We start from the raw sequence: 27,660 nt of genomic DNA, 5'->3' as shown, positions 1-27,660 counted from the left end.
AGGGGCGGGGTCTGTAGTGAGGGACCGGGCCTGTAGTGAGGGGCGGGGTCTGTAGTGAGGGACCGGGCCTGTAGTGAGGGGGCTGGGCCTGCAGTGAGGGGGCTGGGCCTGCAGTGAGGGGCGGGGTCTGTAGTGAGGGACCGGGCCTGTAGTGAGGGGTGGGCGGGTCCTGCCGCTAGGCTGGGTTGGGTTGGGTTGGGCAGCGCGGTGCGGTTGGAGCGGACTCGGCGCCTGTCTGTGAAGGAGGAAGTTGTTAATTTGAAGCTGGTGTCGGAGAGCGAAGCATGGAGCGGCTGTGCATCACGCATCCCGAGTCCCGCTCCCGTCCCGGACCCCCGCCCCGGCTCTGGGTAAGGCGAGACCCCCGAGGGGTGTCGGGGGGGAGGGGTGTCAGGGGGGAGGGGAGGCTGGGGGAGAGGGACCAGGTGGATGAACGTTTGATTTTATTTTGAACACCCGAATAAGACCGAATAGCAGAGAATAACACTTCATAGTTACAGGGGAGAGACGCGGGAGTAGGTTATTCGGCCCCTCATGCTGCTGCTATCTTCAATGTTCGCGGCCCGGCTTTTGCTTCAGTGCCGTCGTCCTGTACTAAACCCATGTCCCCCGATTCCCTTCTCACTGAAGATCTACTCCTGCCCTGAATCTGCTCGGCAGCCGAGTTTCCTCTGCCCCTTCAATGAAAAAATCCAATGATTTCACAATTTCTGGGTGAAGAAACGTCTTCCACTTTCTTTTCTGAATGATGGAACTTTTATCGTCTCGACATCAGAGTGAGGAAAAACTCATCTCTATGTATATTCCTTCAAGCCCTGTAATAATTTGCACATTGAGTTTACTTCTGATTCTTATCTCAAGCACATAGGCCCATTTTACATAATCTCTGTAATGGTCCTGGTGATGATTCAGCGTGCTCCCTCTATTGCAAGTAGAGTAATCAGACTTGTACAGGTTATTCCAGGTGCACACTCACAAGGTTATATATTATTGCAGCAAAATGTGTCTACCCTTCTGCTCATTTCCTCCTGAGACAAAGGTTAGTGAATTGCTTTAAGTATGTTTAAAACTTGTGTTTTGGCCTCAAGGAAATCCAGGTGCCATTGAGCATCAAGACCTTTCAACCTTTTACCAATTAACATTACTTTTCTCTTTTTTTCTATCAAAGTAGATACCTTCACGTTTTCAATGTAATACCTTTAGTGCTGTGTTGCCTTTTAACCTTGCCTGCCTTAACTCCACTAAAAGATTACTTTTGTTCCCTTTCAGTGTATTTGAACCATTCTAGATTTTGGAGAATGACAATGAGTGGATCCACAATTTCCTTGATCACCTTTCAAAATCTCAGGGTGCTAAAGATTCTGGGGCTTTATTGACTTTTAATCCCTTTACATTTTTTTCGTATTTTTTTTTACTAATGTTATTTTTATTGAACATCTGATTTATTTTGTCCTGTTTTGGAGAGATATACATCACGGAAATAGGCCCTTTGGTCCATGCTGTCATTTTTACCATCTATGCTCATTCCATTGTTAAAGAAAGAACTGCAGATGCTGGAAAACTCAAAGGTAGACAAAAATGCTGAAGAAACTCAGCGGATGAGGAATAGGCGACGTTTCGGGTTGAGACCCTTCAGACCCGAAACGTCGCCTATTCCTTCTTTCCATAGATGCTGCCTCACCCGCTGAGTTTCTCCAGCATTTATGTCTATGCTAATTCCATTTGCCCGAATTAGAACTGTATCCTCCCATGCTGTACTGACATATGTGTTTGGCTAAATAACTCTTAAACACAATAATTGTATTTGATTCCACTACCACCACGACTAGCCATGTGTTCCATAAAGCAACCACTTTATGTGTAAAGTTAAAAATTCCCTCAAATATTCCCTTAAAATCTCCAAAGATAGACACAAAAACCTGGAGTAATTCAGCGGAACAGGCAGCATCTCTGGAGGGAAGGAATGGGTGACGTTTCGGGTCGAGACCCTTCTTCAGTTCTAAATCTCCAAATGCTAACCTTGAAATAGAGTGTCCTCCAATCCAGGCAACAGCCTGGTTATTCTCCTCTGTGTTCTCTGCAGCACAATCCCAAGCTTCATATAACGTCGAGACCAAATCTGCACATGCTACAATTCACATACTAGAATTGTAGTTCTACATTTACTACTATTTTGTGAATCTCAGGGGAGGAGAGTGCTCTCTGTGCAGATAGACATAAAATATACAAACAGAGTTTCTTGAGAAGGTGATCGATGAGGGTTGGATGTTGTCAATATGGATTTTATTATGTCATTTGATAAAGTTCCCCCATGATGGATTAAAGTGCATGGGATTAAGAGAGACTTGGTTGTCAAGAGTGTTTTATTCAGAACTATTTTATTGAGCACGGAGGGTTGTGGTGGAAGGGCAATATTCGGGCTGGAGATCTGTGACCAGTGGAGTTCCGCGGGGATTTGTGCTGAGACCTCTGTTGTTTGTTCTATATGGAAATGACTTGGATATGAGCGTAGATGGGTTGGTTAGTAATGACGGAGAGGAGTGAAGCTTAAAGGAGATGTTCAGGGAAGGTTTCTTCGCACAGAGGGTGGTGGGTGCCTGGAACCTACTACTGGGCGTGGTGGAGGCAGATATAATATTGGCATTCAAGAGACTTTTGCATAGGCATATGGATATGCAGGAAATGGAATACATTATGTGCAGGCAGATAAGAGTTGGTCTTGGCATCATGTTCGGCACAGACATTGTTGGGCAAAGGGCTATTTTTGTGCTGTACTGTTCTATTTCAATAACCCCGCTCACAGAAAACGTGCGGTTTGTAAATTAATTGCCCCTAATGTGAAGGAAGTCGATGAAATAGTGGGATAATATAGAACTCATCTGAATGAGTGGTCGGTGGCTGGCGTGGACTTGGTGGGCCAAAGGGTTTGTATCTCTAAACTGTCAACTCTAATTTCTTTGCCATACTCTTATTCTACTGATATCATTTATCACTGCTCACTGCTCACACTTACTTTGGCTGTTGCTATCATTTTAGTTTGTCGTTATAAATAAGCTTTTATTGTCTGTGTTTGATTCTTGTGAAATTAATCTACCATTCTGCACTCTCTTGTCAATGTTTTGCTCCTCAAAATACTGACGCTTCCAATCCACACCTACTGCAACAATATAAAGCTTTTCCTTTGATCACAGAATTTTAAAAGTTCACTGTTTTTCCTATTGTGTTTCTGTGTCTTCAAGGAATGTGTATTTTTTATAAACTGTTTATAAAACATTTCAATGTTTGTCACTGCCTGTTTATGGTCAGATATTTAAATGCAGTTTCTCAGTCTATCACAGCCAATTTGCATTCCATGTTTTCATAGTTTAAATGTAAGGATTTCAGACCAATTTAAAGTTCAATCATAACATTTCCCTCAAAGATCTCTTCCCTGCCATATTATTTATCAACCCTTTCTCATTACACAATAGATAATATTAGTTCTAAAATAACCTAGACATGATGGTTTATGAAGAAATACACAAAGTGTTGGAGTAACTCTGCGGGTCAGGCAGAATCTCTGGAGAACATTTCGGGTTGGGACCTTTCTTCAGGTTCCTAATCCGCTGCATTACTCCAGTATTTGTATCTAAAATATAAATAAAAGATACAATTTATTTGTAATTCCTCAAAATATTGACTGAGAAAAACATTCCTTATATGGTTCTCATAAATTAATTTTCCACACTATTGCTGCCAATTTGGTTTGTCCCATTTACAAAGGTTTATCTTTCATATAATTATTCTATTACTTTCCCATATAACGTTCTAATTTCCAGTATACTGTGCATTACCTCCACTGCCTGCGGCCCTGGGGAAGGCCTCCAATACTTTCTGCTTAGTTGTTTCTGAGCTGCATCCAAACTGGTTGCACTTAACTTTCTGTTCTTTCTGCTGCGTCATATCCGCATTGTGTCTGATCACGCTTTCTTCCATTTGGCCTGTCTCGTTTATAAGTGACATACCTGGCTGTGTGGTTCTTGTTACAAGATCCTCAACATCCAGTTTGTGCTCTGAGTAACTTCTTTCACTTGAGACCACTCGCAGGAGACCATTTGCTCCATGCTGTCCGGACCATCTAAGGAAGAATGAGATAAGTGTCCAGCTGTTGCTGAACTCGGGCTGCTCCACCAACTGTGCTCATCTCATCTGGTTTGGCTCCTGCTGATGTTTGAAACCTCAAGGCAGTATGATGGTATTGAAGTTTTCAACTTCCTGGCCAGATCTGTGCTTCAAAAGATTGGACTGATAATTGAGAAACTCTTATTCAGGTCCCACCATGGCAGCTTGGTAGTTAAAAGTGGTTTTTAATCAGTTGTTAATAATGATGACCACATAATTACTGAGTGTTTTATTAAAAGAAAACCCTCAGCAGTGGAAATCTACCATCCTTGCCCACAGTGACTTGTGTGCTGGGCTATGCCAGTGTGCTTGACTCCCCTTGCCCACAGTGACTTGTGTGCTGGGCTATGCCAGTGTGCTTGACTCCCCTTGCCCACAGTGACTTGTGTGCTCGGCTATGCCAGTGTGCTTGACTCCCCTTGCCCACAGTGACTTGTGTGCTCGGCTATGCCAGTGTGCTTGACTCCCCTTGCCCACAGTGACGTGTGTGCTCGGCTATGCCAGTGTGCTCGACGCCCCTTGCCCACAGTGACTTGTGTGCTGGGCTATGCCAGTGTGCTTGACTCCCCTTGCCCACAGTGACTTGTGTGCTCGGCTATGCCAGTGTGCTTGACTCCCCTTGCCCACAGTGACTTGTGTGCTCGGCTATGCCAGTGTGCTTGACGCCCCTTGCCCACAGTGACTTGTGTGCTGGGCTATGCCAGTGTGCTTGACTCCCCTTGCCACAGTGACTTGTGTGCTCGGCTATGCCAGTGTGCTTGACGCCCCTTGCCCACAGTGACTTGTGTGCTGGGCTATGCCAGTGTGCTTGACTCCCCTTGCCCACAGTGACTTGTGTGCTCGGCTATGCCAGTGTGCTTGACTCCCCTTGCCCACAGTGACTTGTGTGCTCGGCTATGCCAGTGTGCTTGACTCCCCCATGCCTTCAAAAGTGCCCAAGCAAGCCCGGTAGTTTGAAGTCTGAAACATAGAAAATAGGTGTAGGCCAGAGTAGGCCATTCGGCCCTTCGAGCCTGCACTGCCATTCAATATGATCATGGCTGATCATCCAACTCAGTATCCTGTACCTGCCTTCTCTCCATACCCCCTGATCCCCTTAGCCACAAGGGCACACATCTAACTCCCTCTTAAATATAGCCAATTAACTGGCCTCAACTACCTTCTGTGGCAGAGAATTCCAGAGATTCACCACTCTCTGTGTGAAAAATATTTTTCTCATCTCGGTCCTAAGAGAGAAGGTGGGAGACAGTGAGAACGGGAGGGAAGCATGGAATGCCAACGTCCCCGGGTGTTGTACCTCTTGTGAACAGGTTCACCCACTTAGAAGCTGTCTGGACAGAAGAGGTGTTTACACTGGGCGGCGGACTGGCTTGTGATGCGAATAGGGCTGTTGAGCCAAAACCAAAAGGGCCTAAGGCAGGCAACGCCATTGTAGTGGGAGACTCCATTGTGAGAGGTACGGACAGGGGTTTCTGCGGCAACAGACGGGATGCGAGGATGGTGTGCTGCCTTCCTGGTGCCAGGATCCAGGATGTCACGGACAGAGTGCAGAAAATCCTCAAGGGCGAAGGTGAACATCCGGAAGTGGTAGTGCATGTCGGCACAAACGATGTCGGAAAGAAGGGGATGCAGCGTGACTTTAGAGAGCTCGGAAAAATGCTGAAAAGCAGGACCTCCAGGGTTGTTATCTCCGGTTTGCTTCCAGTTCCTCGTGCTGGCGAGAGCAGGAACAGGGAGATACGGGACCTGAACGTGTGGCTGAGGAACTGGTGCACGGGGCAGGGATTTAGATTCTTAGATCACTGGGATCTGTTTTGGGGTAAGGGGGAACTGTACAAAAGGGACGGATTGCATCTTAACAGGTGTGGGACCAGCATTCTGGCAGGCAGGTTTGCCACTGCTACACGGGTGGTTTTAAACTGAATAAGGGGGGTGCGGTGTCGAATGGGATAGTGGAGGATGGAGTTAAAGGGAAAGGGTTTCTTAAATGTGTGAGCGTAGAGACAGAGGGGTGTAAAATGAGGGTAGAAGCAATAGGTAGCAAGGTGAAAAGTAATAGTGGCAGGCCGGAAAATCCAGGGCAAAAATCAAAAAGGGCCACTTTTCAACATAATTGTATAAGGGGTAAGAGTGTTGTAAAAACAAGCCTGAAGGCTTTGTGTCTCAATGCAAGGAGCATTCGTAATAAGGTGGATGAGTTGAATGTGCAGATAGCTATTAATGACTATGATATAGTTGGGATCACGGAGACATGGCTCCAGGGTGACCAAGGCTGGGAGCTGAACATCCAGGGATATTCAATATTCAGGAGGGATAGAGAGAAAGGAAAAGGAGGTGGGGTAGCGTTGCTGATTAGAGAGGAGATTAACGCAATGGAAAGGAAGGACATTAGTTTGGAGGATGTGGAATCGGTACGGGTAGAGCTGCGAAACACCAAGGGGCAGAAAACGCTGGTGGGAGTTGTGTACAGGCCACCTAACAGTAGTAGTGGAGTTGGGGATGGCATCAAACAGGAAATTAGAAATGCGTGCAACAAAGGTAAAACAGTTATAATGGGTGACTTCAATCTACATATAGATTGGGTGAATCAAATTGGCAGGGGTGCTGAGGAAGAGGATTTCTTGGAATGTATGCGGGATAGTTTTCTAAACCAACATGTAGAGGAACCAACGAGAGAGCAGGCTATTCTAGATTGGGTATTGAGTAATGAGGAAGGGTTAGTTAGCAGTCTTGTACGTGCCCCCTTGGGCAAGAGTGACCATAATATGGTTGAGTTCTTCATTAGGATGGAGAGTGACATTGTTAATTCAGAAACAATGGTTCTGAACTTAAAGAAAGGTAACTTTGAGGGTATGAGACGTGAATTGGTCAAGATTGACTGGCAATTAATTCTAAAAGGGTTGACGGTGGATATGCAATGGAAGACATTTAAAGACTGCATGGATGAACTACAAAAATTGTTCATCCCAGTTTGGCAAAAGAATAAATCAGGGAAGGTAGTGCATCCGTGGATAACAAGGGAAATCAGGGATAGTATCAAAGCGAAGGATGATGCGTACAAATTAGCCAGAAAAAGCAGCATACCGGAGGACTGGGAGAAATTCAGAGACCAGCAGAGGAGGACAAAGGGCTTAATTAGGAAAGGAAAAATAGATTATGAAAGAAAACTGGCAGGGAACATAAAAACTGACTGCAAAAGTTTTTATAGATATATGAAAAGAAAGATTAGTTAAAACAAATGTAGGTCCCTTGCAGTCAGAAACAGGTGAGTTGATCATGGGGAACAAGGATATGGCGGACCAATTGAATAACTACTTTGGTTCCGTCTTCACTAAGGAAGACATAAATAATCTGCCGGAAATAGCAGGAGACCGCGGGTCAAAGGAGTTGGAGGAATTGAGTGAAATCCAGGTTAGCCGGGAAGTGGTGTTGGGTAAATTGAATGGATTAAAGGCCGATAAATCCCCAGGGCCAGATAGGCTGCATCCCAGAGTACTTAAGGAAGTAGCTCCAGAAATAGTGGATGCATTAGTAATAATCTTTCAAAACTCTTTAGATTCTGGAGTAGTTCCTGAGGATTGGCGGGGTAGCAAACGTAACCCCACTTTTTAAGAAGGGAGGGAGAGAGAAAACGGGGAATTACAGACCAGTTAGTCTAACATCGGTAGTGGGGAAACTGCTAGAGTCAGTTATTAAAGATGGGATAGCAGCACATTTGGAAAGTGGTGAAATCATTGGACAAAGTCAGCATGGATTTACAAAAGGTAAATCATGTCTGACGAATCTTATAGAATTTTTCGAGGATGTAACTAGTAGCGTGGATAGGGGAGAACCAGTGGATGTGGTGTATCTGGACTTCCAGAAGGCTTTCGACAAGGTCCCACATAAGAGATTAGTATACAAACTTAAAGCACATGGCAATGGGGGTTCAGTATTGATGTGGATAGAGAACTGGCTGGCAAACAGGAAGCAAAGAGTAGGAGTAAACGGGTCCTTTTCACAATGGCAGGCAGTGACTAGTGGGGTACCGCAAGGCTCAGTGCTGGGACCCCAGCTATTTACAATATATATTAATGATCTGGATGAGGGAATTGAAGGCAATATCTCCAAGTTTACGGATGACACTAAGCTGGGGGGCAGTGTTAGCTGTGAGGAGGATGCTAGGAGACTGCAAGGTGACTTGGATAGGCTGGGTGAGTGGGCAAATGTTTGGCAGATGCAGTATAATGTGGATAAATGTGAGGTTATCCATTTTGGTGGCAAAAACAGGAAAGCAGACTATTATCTAAATGGTGGCCGACTAGGAAAAGGGGAGATGCAGCGAGACCTGGGTGTCATGGTACACCAGTCATTGAAAGTGGGCATGCAGGTGCAGCAGGCAGTGAAGAAAGCGAATGGTATGTTAGCTTTCATAGCAAAAGGATTGAGTATAGGAGCAGGGAGGTTCTACTGCAGTTGTACAGGGTCTTGGTGAGACCACACCTGGAGTATTGCGTACAGTTTTGGTCTCCAAATCTGAGGAAGGACATTATTGCCATAGAGGGAGTGCAGAGAAGGTTCACCAGACTGATTCCTGGGATGTCAGGACTGTCTTATAAAGAAAGACTGGATAGACTTGGTTTATACTCTCTAGAATTTAGGAGGGGATCTTATAGAAACTTACAAAATTCTTAAGGGGTTGGACAGGCTAGATGCAGGAAGATTGCTCCCGATGTTGGGGAAGTCCAGGATAAGGGGTCACAGCTTAAGGATAAGGGGGAAATCCTTTAAAGCCGAGATGAGAAGAACTTTTTTCACACAGAGTGGTGAATCTCTGGAACTCTCTGCCACAGAGGGTAGTCGAGGCCAGTTCATTGGCTATATTTAAGAGGGAGTTAGATGTGGCCCTTGTGGCTAAGGGGATCAGAGGGTATGGAGAGAAGGCAGGTACGGGATACTGAGTTGGATGATCAGCCATGATCATATTGAATGGCGGTGCAGGCTCGAAGGGCCGAATGGCCTACTCCTGCACCTAATTTCTTTGTTTCTAAAAGATTTCCCCCTTATCCTTAAACTGTGACCCCTTGTTCTGGACTTCCCCAACATCGGGAACAATCTTCCTGCATCTAGCCTGTCCAACCACTTAAGAATTTTGTACGTTTCTATAAGATCCCCCTTCAATCTTCTAAATTCTAGCGAGTACAAGCCGAGTCTATCCAGTCTTTCTTCATATGAAAGTCCTGACATCCCAGGAATTAGTCTGGTGAACCTTCTCTGTACTCCCTCTATGGCAAGAATGTCTTTCCTCAGATTAGGAGACCAAAACTGTACGCAATACTCCAGGTGTGGTCTCACCAAGACCCTGTACAACTGCAGTAGAACCTCCCTGCTCCTATACTCAAATCCTTTTGCTATGAATGCTAACATACCATTTGCTTTCTTCACTGCCTGCTGCACCTGCATGCCTACTTTCAATGACTGGTGTACCATGACACCCAGGTCCCGTTGCATCTCACCTTTTCTAATCGGCCACCATTCAGATAATAGTCTACTTTCCTGTTTTTGCCACCAAAGTGGATAACCTCACATTTATCCACATTATACTGCATCTGCCATGCATTTGCCCACTCACCCAGCCTATCCAAGTCACCTTGCAGCCTCCTAGCATCCTCCTCACAGCTAACACTGCCCCCCAGCTTCGTGTCATCCGCAAACTTGGAGATGTTGCATTCAATTCCCTCGTCCAAATCATTAATATATATTGTAAATAGCTGGGGTCCCAGCACTGAGCCTTGTGGTACCCCACTAGTCACTGCCTGCCATTCTGAAAAGGACCCGTTTACTCCTACTCTTTGCTTCCTGTCTGCCAGCCAGTTCTCTATCCACATCAATACTGAACCCCCAATATCGTGTGCTTTAAGTTTGTATACTAATCTCTGAAGAAGGGTCTCGACACTGAAACGTCACCCATTCCTCATCTCCAGAGATGCTGCCTATCCCGCTGAGTTACTCCAGCTTTTAGTGTCTAGCTCCAGTAGTTTATCGCTCAGTTATGGCTGAGCTTTTAACACTGACCTGGCCAGAGATGCCCAGATCTGGGTGAGTTTTAAAAATATTCTGTGAAACAGACGTTTGGGGACAAGTGTGACCTTGGCGTGCGAATGTGCCTCTATCCATTGCCCCAATCATGGCATTCCTTCCACCCACATCACTTGCATTCTCTGCTGCTACCTGTAAAGGGCTCACTTACCTGATTTTTTTCGGCGACTTGCTGGTACCTATCATGTTCGCAGCAGCTTGCCGAAAATGTTCTACATGTTGAAAATCCAACGGCAACCAGAAAAAGGTACGACTCTTTGGGCGACATGTCGCGGGGTGAAGCCTGTTTGGTGGTGAGTCGTCAACCAAAAAGGGTAAATAAAGATACTGGAACTCTGATCCGGTACAGGATGGGCTGTAACCAAGCCTCTCGCTGTGGGAGATGAAGTGGGCCATTTGCAGCACACTCCATCTTGCAAGAAGGGGAGACTGCATCTATCCTCGTTTCCGGGTGCAGCTTCAACCAGGTGAATTCTTGTGCCATTTCCTGTGACATTTTTTGCCACAGCAGAAAAGCAAAGATGGTCCAAGATCAGAGATAATAAAGGTACAAAATGCTGGAAATAGTTGGGTCGGGTTGGAATAAGGGACAAGGTTAACAAAAGTGGGAAGGAGTCAAAGAGAGCTTGTCGAGCTGCCGTAAGATTGGGAGAGGTGGGGGTCTCTAAAAGGGCAAGTCCATGTGATCACAGGATAAACAGGTTAGTGAGCGAATGGCAGCAGTGGGAATGAGATCATAGACAAAATAATGTAAATGTTCAGTCAGGCAGTAGAAAAATTAGCAGCAGAAATTTGGAAATAAATCCACATCTAGACACAGGAGATGTACAGGGGCACTTAAAGACATCTTCAGGAAATATTGTTCTAACCACAGAGCAGTCTGCTTGCTGCTGGACTTGGAGAACGTCATTGTCAGAGTTATCTTCACCAATCAGCACCCCATGGTTGAAGAGCTCCATCCCAGCTGGAGAATCCACCCACCTCCCTCACTCTGTGTCATCTCCAAAAGAAAGGAGCAACGTGGCATCATCCACAACTCAGGGCCTTGTCAACCTTACAACAGCTGCTGACTCTGTCAGTCAAGAGACAGCGGAGAACATTCTCTTCAAATCTGGCTGCTTGTTGAAATTAACCTCCATCTTACATCTGCTTCATGATGTCAGGCAAGCCACCATCCTAACGGCTGGGTCATGAGTGAAATCCTTTGCAGCCTGGTGCCAAGCAAAGCCATGCCATCACCTCACACTTCTCTGCATTTTTATTTGCACGATGCTGCATCTTGTTTCCAATAGGTTTATTGTGAGGATGAAGCTAATCCACAGGCCAAGTGGGGAACTGTTTCATCACCATTGCCCCACCTCAGGATCAAGGGCATTCAGCTTGGGGCATCAAGGCAAGTAGTTTACTGTAACATGCACACGTGAGGTACAGATATAATGAAAGCCTTGCTTGCAGCAGCATTACAAGTATATAGACTCAGACAACACACAACCCATAAAATATACCGGATAGTGTGCATGTGCGCCCTTGCCCATAGTACTGTGGATGCACAGATGTAGAGACTGCACTCCAAGTCATTAACTAATTCATTGAGGTTCATAAGTTCACAAGATATAGGAGTAGAATTAGACCATTCAGCCCATCGAGTCTACTCCGCCATTCAATCATGGCTAATCTCTGCTTCCCAATACCATTTTCCTGCCTTCTCCCCATAACCCTTGACACCTGTTCTAATCAAGAATTTGTCTATCTTTGCCTTAAAAATATCCACAGACTTGGCCTCCACAGCCGTCTGTGGCAATGAGTTCCACAGATTCACCACCATCTGACTAAAGAAGTTCCTCCTCACCTCCTTTCTAAAAGAGCGCCCTTTAATTCTGAGGCTGTGATCTCTGGTCCTAGACTCTCCCACTAGTGGAAACATCCTCTCCACATCCACTCTGTCTTTATTTCATTATTCTGTAAGTTTCAATGAGGTCCCCCCTCAACCTTCTAAACTCCAGCGAGTACAGGCCCAGTGCCGTCAAACGCTCATCATATGCTAACCCACTCATTCCTGAGATCATTCTTGTAAACCTCCTCTGGACCCTCTCCAGAGCCAGCACATCCTTCCTCGGATATGCGGCCCAAATTTGCTCACAGTACTGCAAATGCGTCCTGACCAGCGCCTTATAGAGCCTCAGCATTACATCCCTGTTTTTGTATTCCAGTCCTCTTGATATAAATGCCAGCATTGAATTTGTCTTCCTTACAACTGATTTGACTTGCAAATTAACTTTTTGGGAGTCCTGCACCAGCACTCCCAAGTCCCTCTGCACCTCTGATTTCTGGATTCTCTCTCCATTTAGAAAATAATCTACACCTTTATTCTTATTACCAAAATGCCTGACTCTGCAGTTTGCTATATTGAATTTCATCTGCCATTTCCCTGCCCACTCTCCTAACCTGTCAAAGTCCTTCTGCAGAATCCTTGATTCCTCTGCACTGCCTGTCCCTCCACCTATCTTTGCATCATCTGCAAACTTGGCCACAAAGCCTTCAATCCCCTTATCCAAATCATTAATATACAACGCGAAGAGAAGCGGCACCAATCCTTGCAGAACTCCAGGTGAGCAGAGCCTTGCATTTCACAGATGCTCACCCCACCCCTCCCTGCTGTACAACACTCTCTGACAATGAAGGTTCACAGTGCAACTTTGGAAAATGTACCTCATCCTCTTACTTGTGGCAGGAGGTACAGAAACCTGACATACCACATCACCATCTGCAGGAACTGCTGCTTTCTGACATCCACCTGCACATCCCTAATCCTACCGCAGCAACAGAACACCGCAGACCACCTCTTACACCGTGGGTTCTTTTTGTAATTGCCTTGTGCACTAATATCTCCTATACTTGTTCAGTCTTGTTCGATTCACTTTCTTGCATAGTTTATGTATAAACTATGTTTTGTGTACTGCCTGAGTCTTTGTGCCTTGGTGGCCACAAGTATGTTGTTCCTTGTACATTGCAATGACAATGAACCTGACAGGACTCTGCTTGTTTGGAGAGCCACCTCTCAGTGGAGTTGGATGTCAACTGTGGCATTCACCAATATTTCAATGCACCAACATAGCCTTGGCCATCTGACGAAAAATGTTTCAAGATGTCCCAAAGACGTGCAGGCTTGTAGGTTAATTGTCTTCTATAAGTTGCCCCTAGTGTGTAGGATGCCAGAATGGGATAACATAGCACTAGTGGACGGATGCTTGTTGGTTGGTGCCGACTCAGTGGGCCAAGGGGCCCGTTTCCACGCTGGATCTCCAAATTAAACTACATGTCAAAGCCAATAGTGTTGCTCCTAATGACAGAACTTGAACATGATGCTTGGTACCGTCATGTCGCAAGCAGTAACAGTCAGTAACTAGATGCTGGAGGGACTGCTGAGGTGAAAAATAGTTATTTTCTTAAACTCTTTATGAAGCCAAGTGATTGTTTAAGCCGGTCACTGTTGGTCAGTGTCATCGTCACTCCTTGTGTAACTATACAGTCAATTTAAAGAAAGAATTTGCAAATAAGATCCTGCTTGTGAAATAGTTGAGTTAATTGCTGCATTTGAGAAGCCATGCGATCAGTGGCTGTTGGTCAGAAGTATTGAGGACCTGAGCAAGCTGACCATGGGTGGAAGGTACAATCACTCCAGTCCACGAGCAGGAGCCATTCTGAAAAAGTTCACACAATCCCTTAGTGTCTGAAGGGTGATAATCTGTGCACGATTATCCCTTAGATCATTTATACCGTGTAGAAGAAAGACCTTTACCTTGTGTAAGAACATGAGGAATAGAAGTAGGAGCAGACAGTTAGACAACTTGTGCCTGTTCTATTCAGTAAGGCAGAGGAGCAACTCTGACACTGCTTGGCCGTGGTAGGCTGGGCAATGTTCCAGGACTCTGCAACGGACTCGAACAAATACACCAAGGTTGTTACGGACTATGTAAAGAAATGAGTGGAGGAGTGCGTTCCCACCAAGACCATCCAAGTGTTCCCTAACCAGAAGCCTTGGATGAACCAGGAGGAGGCTCTCTTCTGGCGAAGCAGGTTCTAACAGGGATGTCCACGTACAACCTTAATGAGGCCACCAGTAAGGCAAAGACACATTTGCTCCAAACTGGACGTTTGACGGCTGTGGCAAGGCTTGCACGCCACGCCTTCCTACAAGGCAGAACCAAGTGGTAGCTCAAGCGACAGTGAGGCATCACCCCATAGATGAGCTCAATGCTTTCTCCATGTGCTTTGATAGGCAGAACATCAATATATCTTGTCAGCCCCCCTAGTCCCCGACAACATTGCTATCTCAATCATAGAGGCTGACGTCAGAAAATCTTTCTTGAAGGTTTTTATTTAGGCCTGTTTCCGTGCTGTAATTGTTTTATGGTTATATGGTTATAAGGTTATATGGTTATATGGTTATAGGTGAGCCCTTGGGAAGCGCCTGGTCCTGATGGTCTTAAAACTACACATTCTTCAAACCTTCACAGGCCACCAGAACACATATGTCAGGCTGTGGTACATTGACTACAGCTCAGTGTTCAACACCTCTCCAGACTTGCTATCAAACCTGGGGAACAGGGCCTCTGCTCATCCCTTTGTGACCCTTGACTTCCTCCTGGTCGATCACAAGCTGTATGAATTGGCAACACTTCCTCCTTTAACGATCAGCACAGGGCCAGCTCCAGGCTGTGTGCTCAGTTCCCTGCTCCACTCTCTCTTTACCCATGACAGTGTAGTCGGACCATAACCACCACATTCAAGCTTCTTGCCAGCAACCATCAGGCTCTTGAACATTACGCGGCACTAACCTCAGCAACAATCAACCTCCATGGACTGTATTGGCTGCACTAACATTTTTTTGCAGTAATGTTCTGGTTTTTAATTTATTAAATTAAAAAACTATAATACTTGTGGATTATTGCATTAATAGACCCGTTAAACTGCTGCAAGTAAGAATGTAATTGTTCTGTTCAGTATCTATGACAATTAACCACCCTTGACACTCTCTTGACATAGCTGGTCTTTCACCTCCAAGCCACTTTCCGACACTGGCTTTGATTCCCATCACAAAATTAACATTGACCTGGTTTGAATGTACTCAGTGATTGCGTGTCTTGGTGATAGAATTCCAAAGGCACCCCCCCCCCTCCCTCCCCGCGTGAATAAGCTAATTCTCATCTCTGCCGTGTGTTTCAAGCCGGGGATCTGTGGTTTTAGACACAGGTTGGGCCCTGGGTGTTGGAAAGTGTTGGCAGAGACCGTGGGCAGTATTGTACCACACGGGCAAGCCCAGGGCATGGGTGTTAGCCCAAAGGTCGATACTCAGGACATTATGGCTGCACACCAACCAACCGCCCATTTGCATGGCCAGCTGCTTCTGGAAACATACAGATCTAAAATTATGCAAAAATACAGCATTTGCGTGAATTTTGAAATGTAAATGTTGTGTAGCGTCTGTGGTGATGGTAATGTGACACTTCACATTGTTGGTGAAACTTCCAAGATTTTATTTTGCTTTATTTTGTACTGCCTTGGGCTTCGAATGTCTTTGTGCGGGGCTGTGGTGAGCTATACCTTTATATTCTAGCATGCAAATGTCCAGCAGAGAAAACTGTTCCCATGGTAGCTGGAAGGGTTGATATTTGATCCAACTGAAAGACTCAGTAGTTCAGAGAATCTGATCAACGTGTTTGTACCTCGCCTTTGGCTCTTGTCCCAGTGCTCAAAGTTGCCTTTAAAAACATGAAATCGCCCATCTAAGACAAATTAGAAGGGATTATTTTGATGGTCTTTCCCCTCCTGCTGAAGAGGAGAGTATTTGAGTATTTCTAAGACATTCAAGTTAAGTCAACTTTATTTGTCACATACACATACAAGATGTGCAGTGAAATGAAAGTGACAATGCCTGCGGATTGTGCAAACACGACACAACAGAACAGAATAGAACAGAACCAGTATTTACATTTTAGAATAAATAAATAAATAAAGACACAACACAACAGTAAATTAGTCCCTGGTGAGATAAGAGTTGACAGTCCTATTGGCCTGTGGGAAGAAACTCCGTCTCATCCTCTCTGTTTTCACAGCGTGACAGCGGAGGTGCTTGCCTGACCGTAGCAGCTGGAACAGTCCGTTGCTTGGGTGGTAGGGGTCCCCCATAATGCTGCTGGCTCTGGATCTGCACCTCCTGGTGTATAAGTCCTGCAGGGGGGTGAGTGTAGTTCCCATAGTGTGTTCGGCCGAACGCACTACTCTCTGCAGAGCCTTCCTGTCCTGGGCAGAGCTGTTCCCAAACCAGATTGTGATGTTGCTGGACAAGATGCTTTCCACAGCCCCAGAGTCGAAGCACTGAAGGATCCTCAGAGAGACTCTGAATTTCCTCAGTTGTCTGAGGTGGTAAAGGCGCTGCCTTGCCTTACTCACCAGTGCAGCAGTGTGTGTTGTCCATGTCAGATCCTCTGTGATGTGGGCGCCCAGGTATTTAAAGCTGCTCACCCCATCCACAGTAGCCCCATTTATCTCCAGTGGCGTGTACGTCCTCGGATGGTGAGCCCTTCTAAAGTCCACAATCATTTGTGACATTCAAGAGGAGGCTGTTGTCCTGACACCAGAGTGCCAGGTCAGCCACCTCCTCCCGGTAGGCCTTCTCAGCGTTATCGGAGATCAGGATCACCAGCACAGTGTCATCAGCAAACTTGATGATGGAGTTGGAGCAGAACCTGGCCACACAGTCGTGTGTACAGGGAGTAGAGTAGGGGGCTAAGGACGCAACCCTGGGGGGATCCTGTGTTCAGGTTGAGGGGGTTGGATGTATGTCTCATAGAAAAAAATAGAAACATAGAGAATAGGCGCAGTAGGAGGCCATTCGGCCCTTCGAGCCAGCACCACCATTCATTGTGATCATGGCTGATCATCCCCTATCAATAACCCGTGCCTGCCTTCTCCCCATATCCCTTGACACCACTAGCCCCTAGAGCACTATCTAACTCTCTCTTAAATCCATTCAGTGACTTGGCCTCCATTGCCCTCTGTGGCAGGGAATTCCATAAATTCACAACTCTCTGGGTGAAAAAAAAAAATCTCAGTCTTAAATGACCGCCCCTTTATTCTAAGACTGTGCCCACTGGTTCTGGACTCACCCAACATTGGGAAAAATGTTCCTGCATCTAGCTTGACCAGTCCTTTTATAATTTTATATGTTTCTATAAGTTCCCCCTCATCCTTCTAAACTCCAGTGAATAAAAGCCTAGTCTTTTCAATCTTTCCTCGTATGACAGTCCCGCCATCCCAGGGATCAATCTCGTGAACCTACGCTGCACTGCCTCAATCACAAGGATGTCCTTCTTCAAATTAGGAGACCAAAACTGTACACAATACTCCAGATGTGGTCTCACCGACGCCCTATACAACTGCAGAAGAACCTCTTTACTCCTATACTGAAATCCTCTTGTTATGAAGGCCAACATTCCATTAGCTTTCTTCACTGCCTGCTGTACCTGCACGCCAACTTTCAGTGATCGGTGTACAAGGACACCCAGGTCTCGCTGCACCTCCCCCTTGCCTAACCTAACCCCATTGAGATAATAATCTGCCCCCTTGTTTTTGCCGCCAAAGTGGATAACCTCACATTTATCTATATTATACTGCATCTGCCACGCATCTGCCCACTCACTCAACCTGTCCAGGTCACCCTGCAACCTCCTAACATCCTCTTCACAGTTCACACTGCCACCCAGCTTTATGTCATCCGCAAACTTGCTAGTGTTGCTCCTAATTCCCTCTTCCCAACACCGAGCCTTGCGGCACTCCACTCGCCACTGCCAGCCATTCTGAAAAGGACCCGTTCACTCCTACTCTTTGCTTCCGGTCTGCCAACCAATTTTCTATCCATGTCAACACCCTACCCCCAATACCATGTGCTCTAATTTTAGTCACCAGTCTCCCGTGTGGGACCTTATCAAAGGCTTTCTGAAAGTCTAGATACACTACATCCACTGGCACCCCTTCATCCATTTTTCTTGTCACATCCTCAAAAAATTCCAGAAGATTAGTCAAGCATGATTTCCCTTTCATAAATCCATGTTGACTTGGACTAATCATTTTACTGCTATCCAAATGCCCCATTATTACCTCTTTAATACTTGACTCCAGCATCTTTCCCACCACCGAAGTCAGGCTAACTGGTCTGTAATTCCCTGTTTTCTCTCTCGCTCCTTTCTTGAAAAGTGGGATAACATTAGCTATCCTCCAATCCACAGGAACTGATCCTGAATCTATTGAACATTGGAAAATGATCACCAATGCGTCCACTATTTCTCGAGCCACCTCCCTGAGGACCCTGGGATGCAGACCATCAGGCCCAGGGGATTTATCATCCTTCAGTCCCATTAGCCGACCCAATACTATTTCTCGCCTAATGAAAATTTCTTTCAGTTCCTCTACCCCCTTAGATCCTCTGTCCTCCAGTACATCTGGAAGATTGTTTGTGTCTTCCTTAGTGAAGACAGATCCGATGTACCTATTCAACTCTTCTGCCATTTCCTTGTTGCCCATAATAATTTCACCCGTGTCTGCCTTCAAGGGACCCACATTTGACTTTGTTACTCTTTTTCCCTTAACACATCTAAAGAAGCTTTTACTGTCCTTCTTTATGTTCATGGCCAGCTTCCCCTCGTACTTCATCTTTTCAGCCCGTATTGCCCGTTTTGTTTCCTTCTGTTGTCCTATGAAAATTTCCTAATCCTCTGGCTTCCGGCTACTCTTTGCTGTGTTATACATCTTTTCTTTTAGTTTTATTCTATCCCTAATGTCTCTTGTCAGCCATGGTTGCATCCTACTCCCCTTAGAATCTTTCTTCCTTTTTGGAATGAAATGATCCTGCGTCTTCCGGATTATGCCTAGAAGTTCCTGCTATTGCTGTTCCAACGTCATTCCTGCTAGGATCCTTTTCCAGTCTACCTTGGCCAGCTCCCCTCTCATGCCTTCATAGTCCCCTTTGTTCAACTGCATCACTTACACTTCCAATTTAACGTTCTCCTTCTCAAATTGCAGATTAAAACTAATCGTGTTATGATCACTCCACTTCTTGACCACCTGGGGCCTGGCGGTGAGAAAGTCCAGGACCCAGGCACACAGCCCCAGTTTCAGCAGCTTCTTAGCAAGTCTGGTGGACTATGGTGTTGAAAGCTGAACTGAAATCGATGAACAGCATCCTCACGTAGTCCCCCTTCTAGCTGTCAAGGTGAGAGAGAGAGCGGTGTGCAGAACCTGGGAGACCGCATCATCCGTGGATCTGTTCGGACGGTATACGAACTGCAGCGGGTCCATGGTGCGAGGGAGGAAGGCGCAGATGTGGTTCTTGATCAGCCTCTCAAAGCATTTCATGACTACCGAGGTGAGGACCATTGGTCGGTAGTCATTCAAGCAAGCTGGAGAGGCATTCTTTGGCACTAGTACAATGGTGGATCTTTTGAAGCAGGCAGGGACCACGGACGTGGCCAGGGAGAGGTTGAATATTATGGTGAGCACTGGAGCTAGCTGAGTAGCACAAGACTTTAGTACTCGCCCAGATATACGAAATGTTTCTTCAGCATGATCAGCTGATAATGGAAACCATGATTAAGCTTTACTATTTCTGACAGTTGATACCGACAAAGCTTTCTGGCAAATATTTTTGTGGTGGGGTGGGGTGGGTGGGGGGGGGGGGGCAGCTGCTTCAGCCCCTATGTTGCTGCCACTTCCAGAGGCAGCGGTGAATTGCCTCCCTCTTCCAGGCCAGGTCTACTCTTGCTTTCCAAGCCCGCCGATCCTTGATACCACCATTTGTGGATTTGATGGATGGGCTGTGGTGCTACTTTCAATAATATGTGGACCCTGTCCCTGCCTTCTACATCTGGTCAGTTCTGGAGGCATAATGTCACACAGCACGGAGACACGACTCTCAGCCCAACATGCCCAAGATGCACCATCTGCACTAGTCCCACCTGCCCGTGTTTGGCCCAAATCCCTCGCAAGCTTTCCTGCATATCTGTCTGTTAAATTACCAGCGCAGGCATAGGACTGAACTCGTAGAGTGGTAGAGTTGGGAAGGGGCCGTTCAGTCAATGGTGCCTGTGCCAGCTGATTGATAGAGTCAGTGATAATACCATCCCCTCCAGACTTTCACCATAGCTCTGGCCAACCTCTTGTTCCCAGTGCTGGCGGTGTGTCCTCCTCCAAATCTGCCCTCTCTCGTCTCACCTTTTTTTTCCAAATAGAAACATGGAAACATAGAAAATATGTACATTCGGCCCTTTGAGCCAGCACCGCCATTCAATATGATCATGGCTGATCATCCAAAATCAATACCCCGTTCCTGCTTTCTTCCCATATCCCTTGATTCCGTAAGCCCTAAGAGTTATATCTAAGTCTCTCTTGAATACATCATGAATGTCAAGTGCCCATGGAGTTGAAGGTTGTGTATCTGCCTTCTTATGGCATTGATTTACATTTTAAAAACTATAAAAGGAATAATGGAATAGTGTCATTTTCAGGTTGGCAAATTGGCACTGGATCATCATCACCATTGAAAACATCAAGGGGCACGGTGCCTTGCAATGCTCTGTACGACAGTGAGCAACACTTCTACTGAAGTGTGAATGGCCGTTGGCTCGCTAGAAGCTCATCCACCCTTTGACACGTCTTGTTTTTGGTCCTGCACAGCCCCCTTCTCAACTGGCAAACCAGGTGGGGGAGACGGTTTAGTCGCCGACTACCCGACCATGGAGCAGGTAGCACGGGATTACATGGTATCCGTGGCGGTGGGAACTCCCTCGACTTGACCATGGCACTGGAAGGTGGCATTTAAGGGACTGTGTGTTGTGTCCAAACGCCTGATGGTGGAGCTGGGTGCAAGGGTAAGGACATATTCTGCAAAGAGATCTGCCAAGTCAATTGACTGAGAAGTGGCAGAATCAAATGGGAAGTCATCCAAATTGGTAGCTGTTTAGACTGATGTGAGTTGCCTCATTCCTGAATCACAATGTTAGTTTGCTTGTACAACTAGCAGTTGAGAAGGTGATTGGCCATCATTGCACTGACTGTTGGGGTATAGGACTGATAGGTTCTCTATCCTAGCCAACAGAGTACTGTTGAGGGGTGAGGTACATGCAGTAATGGATCATGGTTTGATGTAATGGATCATGGTTTGATGTAAGTCATGAGGATCTCTGGCTGACTCCTGCTTCAGTTTATGTTGTTTATCCAGTTCACTTCTGAAAGTTACTGTTGAATCTATTTCCACCGCCTGCATATGGAACGCAACCATTTGCTCTGTTTATCCTAAATAAGCAAAGGTTCTTTGTATTGTCAGTATTTTTTGGCAATTATTATACCCTGTATATTATTTTATCGACTGCCACCAGATCGCAACATTGCCCACTGTTAGGGAAGCAGCCTTGGTCTTTTCAATGGCCTGAAGTCCCTCATTGCCGGGAGCATTCCAGTAAATCTGTCTCAAGCCAATTTTTCCTCCACAAATGCTGCTGAATCCCTCCAATAATGTTTGTTCAGCTTTCCAGGAAATCTGCCTTGTCACCTCCCTGAAGTGTGGCAGTAAGAAGCTGGCACAATAACACGTTTGTACACATGCAGCATCACTTCCATGCTTTGTGCATTTATATCATATGCCTTTTAATAACCTTCCATTAAAAGTTCATCTGCATATTATTAACCAATGCACTCTCTGCAATTCTGCAATCTCTCAGTTTATCTACACACACCCAGTATTGCTTCTGTTCTGCTGGGCAGGACACAGCTGGCGAATGACATGGCCCAGGGAGTGTTGTACAATCGAGAGACCAAGGAGTACAAGTTCAGAGTCCCTTGATAGTGACAACACAGGTAGACAAGGCAGTGAAGATGGCATACGTCATACTTGTCTTCATTGGTAGTGGGATGCCCTTTAACAGTTGTATAGAATGTTGGATAGGATACTATATGGGGTTCTGGTGGCCATATAGGAAGGATGTGATTAACTTAGAGAGGGTACAGGAAACCAACGGGAATTTTGCCGGGACTAGAGGGCGTGAGTATAAGGAGAGAGGATAGGCTGGGACTGAATTCCCAGGAGACAAGGTGGCTGAAGGGTGACCTCGGACCCTTAGAAAATCAGGAGGGGTATAGATAGTGACGATCGATAGTTAGTCTTTCTCCCAATGTAAAGGAGTTTAAAACCAGAGGGCAAAGATGGGACCTGAGGGGCAAGTTTTTCCACATGGAGAGTGGTGGATATGTGGAATGAGCAGACAGAGGAGGTGGTCGTGGGCAATACAGTTCCAATATTTAAAGTTACATGGATAGGATAGGTTTCGAGGGATATGGCCAAAGTCAGGCAAATAGGACCAGCTTAACTTGGCATCTTGGTCGGCACAGACAACTTGTGCTGACGGGCCTATTTTTTCTGTATGATTTTTTGACTCAGTTAAAATGTTACTAGTTGGTGTTCATAGGCCAGCCGCTGAATAAACATTGCGTTGAGGCAAGTGAGACTAATCCGACATTACCTGTTCCCTCCAGGAAGAAGGACAATGGATATTCACAGAATACCCTGAATCCATGGAAACAATATTGACTATTGACTGACTTGGGCCAGAGCCAAGTATGGTGGGGCCGCTGAGCCATATGTTCCCATTGCAGGAAAGGGATTATTTGAAGTAAAAGTAAATATTGTATCTGAAGTATTCAGATGTAATTAAGCTAGAAGGAGTGCAGAGAAGATTTATGAGAATGTTGCCAAGTTCTTGAGGGCTTGAGCTGTAGGGAGAGGATACGCAGGCTAAGTCTCTATTGCTTGGAGTGCTGAAGGGTGATCTTATAGAGATGTATAAAGTCATGAAGGGAATTTATAGGGTGAATGCAGAATGGACCATGAAGGGAATAGTATAGCACAGAAGGAAGTTGTCAGACTCCGCAAGCTGCAAGCTGTTGCATGGTGGCTTGGAGAGCTCTACCCTCAAGGCTTCGTCAATATTTTATTGATAGTTACAGGTTGGCCACAGATGGCATTGTGACCATAATGTGAACAGAATGATCTGCCGACCCATCCCTGGCTGTTTAGAACCCTGGCCTGCGACCAAACTCTCCAAGTGCCCCAGTGAGCCTCTCTCTCCTGCTGCTGTTTCTTGCTGTCGACAGTGGTATTACCTGTGCCCCGCTCGACCAACAGCACCTTCTCCCTTCGCTCAGTCCTGTCAGCCTCTTTCCTCCCCCCCCCCCCCCCCCCCACTGCCGCTTCCTCCTTCTCCCCCCAGAGTCACTGACGTGCTCCGCCTTGGATGCGACAGCGGGTGAGAGGGGAGGGAGCCCCATGGTGCCAGCAACCCAGTGGGGGGCTCAAGTGACCCTCAACAACAGCCGTGTGAACCGGTGAGGAAGGTCTCGCTGGTGCAGACCAATGGCATCTTCACCTAGTTTGAAAGTGAAAGGGTGCTGAAGTAAGTCAGCCAACTGAATCAGTCTGAGGAGGGGCCCCTTTGACACATATTCATGTTCTCCAGAGATCCTGACAATAGACCATAGGTGCAGGAGTAGGCCATTCAGCCCCTTGAGCCAGCACCGCCCACCATTCACTGTGATCATGGCTGATCATCCACAATCTGTACCCCATTCCTGCCTGCTCCCCATATCCCTTGACTCTGCTGTCTTTAAGAGCTCTATCTAACTCTCTCTTGAAAGCATCCGGAGAATTGACCTCCACTGCCTTATGAGGCAGAGAATTCCACAGACTCACAACTCTGTGTGAAAAGGTTTTTTCCCCATCTCCGTTCTAAATGGCCTACCCTTATTCTTAAACTGTGGCCACTGGTTCTGGACTCCCCCAAACCCGCTGATTTACTCCAGCACTTTGTGTCCTTTAGTCTATTAACCATCATCTGCAGTCATCGGCAATGACAGACACCATTGCCTCTACTATGGTCCATTACAACAAGGGTTTACAACGATAGATGTAAATGGCCGGGGAGATGGTGGGAGCCGGGGAAGGGCCAGCAGGTCGTTCCATTCTCATTCAGTTTACATTTTATATTTATTTTATTTAAGTTTCTGGCACACCATGGTGCTTGTCAGCCATGGGAGGGGGTGTCATTAACAGGCCAGGGGTGTATTGTCATTTTATTCCCACCTGACCTCTGACTGACCCCGAGGATGCCAGTAAATCTGTGTTCAATCAGCGTTTGTGAATCTGCTTCTATTGCACTTTCAGGCTGTACATTCCGGATAGTAACACTCACTGTACATTAACTTCTCATCGAATTACTTCCTCTCCTGGAAGTTGACTGCTGTTTTTTATCCCGTTGTAAGCAAAGATTCCATTGAGAGACACAGAGTGCTGGAGTAACTCAGCAGGTCAGGCAGCATCTGTGGAGAACATGGATAGGTGACGTTTCACAGAGTGCTGGAGTAACTCAGCGGGTCAGGCAGCATCTGTGGAGAACATGGATAGGTGACGTTTCACAGAGTGCTGGAGTAACTCAGCAGGTCAGGCAGCATCTGTGGAGAACATGGATAGGTGACGTTTCACAGAGTGCTGGATTAACTCAGCGGGTCAGGCAGCATCTGTGGAGAACATGGATAGGTGACGTTTCACAGAGTGCTGGAGTAACTCAGTGGGTCAGGCAACATCTGTGGAGAACATCGATAGGTGACGTTTCACAGAGTGCTGGAGTAACTCAGCGGGTCAGGCAGCATCTGTGGAGAACATGGATAGGTGACGTTTCACAGAGTGCTGGAGTAACTCAGCGGGTCAGGCAGCACCTGTGGAGAACATGGATATGTGTCGTTTGACAGGTGTGAGCCCAAAAAAGATAAAGCATTGCAATTTGTGAAACTCAATGAGAGAAAGTGTTTAAGAAGGAACTGCAGATGCTGGAAAATTGAAGGTACACAAAAATGCTGGAGAAACTCAGCGGGTGCAGCAGCATCTATGGAGCGAAGGAGATAGGCAATTTTTCGGGTCGAAACCCTTCTTCAAACTGATGGGGGGTGGGGGGGGCGGGGAGAAGAAAGGAAAAAGGAGGAGGAGGAGCCCGAGGGCTGAGGGGGAGCTGGGAAGGGGAGGAGACAACAAGGGCTAACAGAATTGTGAGAATTCAATGTTCATGCCACCAGGATGCAGACTCCCCAAGCGGAATATGGGGTGCTGTTCCTCCAATTTACGGTGGGCCTCACTTTGGCCATGGAGGAGACCCAGGACAGATAGGTCGTATACGGAATGGAAGGGGGAGTTGAAGTGCTGAGCCACCGGGAGGTCAGGTTGGTTAAGGCGGACTGAGCGGAGGTTTTTGGCGAAATGATTGCCAAGCCTACACTTGGTCTCACCGATGTAGGTCAGCTGACATCTCGAGCAGCGGATGCAATAGATGAGGTTACCTCCCCCCTCGACTCCATTCAAGGACCCAAGCAGTTGTTCCAGGTGCGATAGAGGTTCACCTGCATCTCTTCCAACCTCATCTATTGCATCCGCTGCTCTAGATGTCAGCTGATCTACATCGGCGAGACCAAGCGTAGGCTTGGCGATCGTTTCGCCGAACACTTCCGCTCGGTCACATTAACCAACCTGACCTCCCGGTGGCTCAGCACTTCAACTCCCCCTCCCATTCCGTATCTGACCACTCTGTCCTGGGCCTCCTCCATAGCCAAAGTGAGGCCCACCGTAAATTGGAGGAACAGCACCTCATATTCCTCTTGGGGATTCTGCATCCTGGTGGCATGAACATTGAATTCTCACAATTCTGTTAGCCCTTGTTGTCTCCTCCCCTTCCCAGCTCTCCCTCAGCCCTCGGGCTCCTCCTCCTTTTCCCTTTCTTCTCCCCACCACTCCCCCCATCCGTCTGAAGAAGGGTTTCGGCCGGAAAGGTTGCCTATCTCCTTTGCTCCATAGATGTTGCTGCACCCGCTGAGTTTCTCCAGCATTTTTGTGTACCCTCAATGAGAGAAAGTTGTGAATTGTGAACCCTTGTTTGTGATGTTCCATGCTACATGCAACTGGTGTGTTTTTCAACGTGATAAAGAACTCAAAGTACTATTTGGTTATGAAATGCTTTGGGCAGACTGAATGTGTAAAGCATTTGATTCTAGAGTCATGGAACGGTACTTGGATGATCAGTCATTGGATGATCAGCCATGATCATATTGAATGGCCTACTCCTGCACCTATTTTCTATGTTTCTATGTACAATATTGGGCACATCCTGTTGGGTCTATTGGGCCGTTGAGCCTCTTTGGTACAGCTCCCCTATTAATCGCAGTCCCTTGCATTTTGCCCCAATTACCTTTCTTCATAGTTGTGCAATTTGCTTTTGTAAGTTAGTACATCTCCTTCCATTAATGACCCTATTCACTCAGCACATTCCTGATCACAACAACATTCTAGGAAAGTTCCCCCACCTTCCCTCTGGTTCTTTTTCTTCCCAGTCTATTGAATTGATTTGTACTCCTGTTCAAGTCACTAATGTACAGCGGGAGGAATGTTGGTCCGAATACTATCCCTTGTACTTTTAGGTTCTATCTACGATGGAATGTGTCCCCACTGACTCTGGCCACCACCATGCTCTCAACATGATGCACCACTTTTGTGAATAAGATTTGTGGGACTTAAATGGCCTTTGAAAGATCATACATGTAATAGGAATTGCTCGACTCTCATCAGTCCTCTGCTTAACCAGCAAATAAATGATCCTCTGATAGTCTGAAGAAGGGTTTCGACCCGAAACGTTGCTTATTTCCTTCGCTCCATAGATGCTGCCTCACCCGCTGAGTTTCACCAGCATTTTTGTCTACCTTCGATTTTCCAGCATCTGCAGTTCCTTCTCTAAAATAAATGATCCACTTCATCAAACTTTTGATTTGCAATGCCTTAACTTTATTAGTCTATCCTTTGACAAGCTCTACTTATTTTTGTCCTGGATTTTTGACAATGAATATTATCCGAGTCATAAAGTGTGGAAACAGGCCCGAGAGTGCTGGAAAATCTGTGTTCAACTTCAACCTGTATTTGTGAATCTGCTGCAATTGCACTTTCAGGCTGTACATTCCGGATAGTAAGTTCCGAGTATTATTTATTCAGCTCTCAGTAATTTTCCGCTTAATCTCTTCCCTATTCTTTGGAAATGTGTTCAGGTTGGTCCTCTGGGCCTACACCAGGGGTGGTCAGAGGTTGTGGCTGGAGCATTTATAACTTAGGCTTGTGGTTTGGTGACTAATCTGAAATGCACCTGGACGTGGACAGCTGACTACCTCTTCGATATCCCCTCCCTCTCCCTCTTTTTTTTTACGGGGGCTTTAGCAGTTCCCTCTGCTGAAGGCAAATTCCCATCCACTGCCTCAGCCGTACCTTTTGGTTCCAATACAGATGTT

General features: G+C 46.3%; 1 protein-coding gene across 1 annotated transcript in view; it reads left to right on the top strand.

Annotated features, from left to right (window-relative positions):
• The first annotated feature begins 211 nt into the window (after positions 1 to 211).
• Positions 212 to 27,660, top strand: part of abcc3 (ATP binding cassette subfamily C member 3) — a 123,313-nt gene continuing 95,864 nt past the window's right edge. Inside the window, exon 1 of the mRNA XM_033044717.1 lies at positions 212 to 350. Within this exon, the coding sequence (XP_032900608.1) occupies positions 285 to 350 (66 nt within the window). The 5' untranslated portion in view covers positions 212 to 284. The remainder of the gene's footprint in view (positions 351 to 27,660) is intronic.

The sequence above is a fragment of the Amblyraja radiata genome, chromosome 26, assembly GCF_010909765.2.
Source record: "Amblyraja radiata isolate CabotCenter1 chromosome 26, sAmbRad1.1.pri, whole genome shotgun sequence".
Taxonomy (NCBI): domain Eukaryota; kingdom Metazoa; phylum Chordata; class Chondrichthyes; order Rajiformes; family Rajidae; genus Amblyraja; species Amblyraja radiata.
The sequence above is the reverse complement of the archived record's forward strand: the minus strand, read 5'-3'. Positions and strand labels throughout refer to the sequence as shown.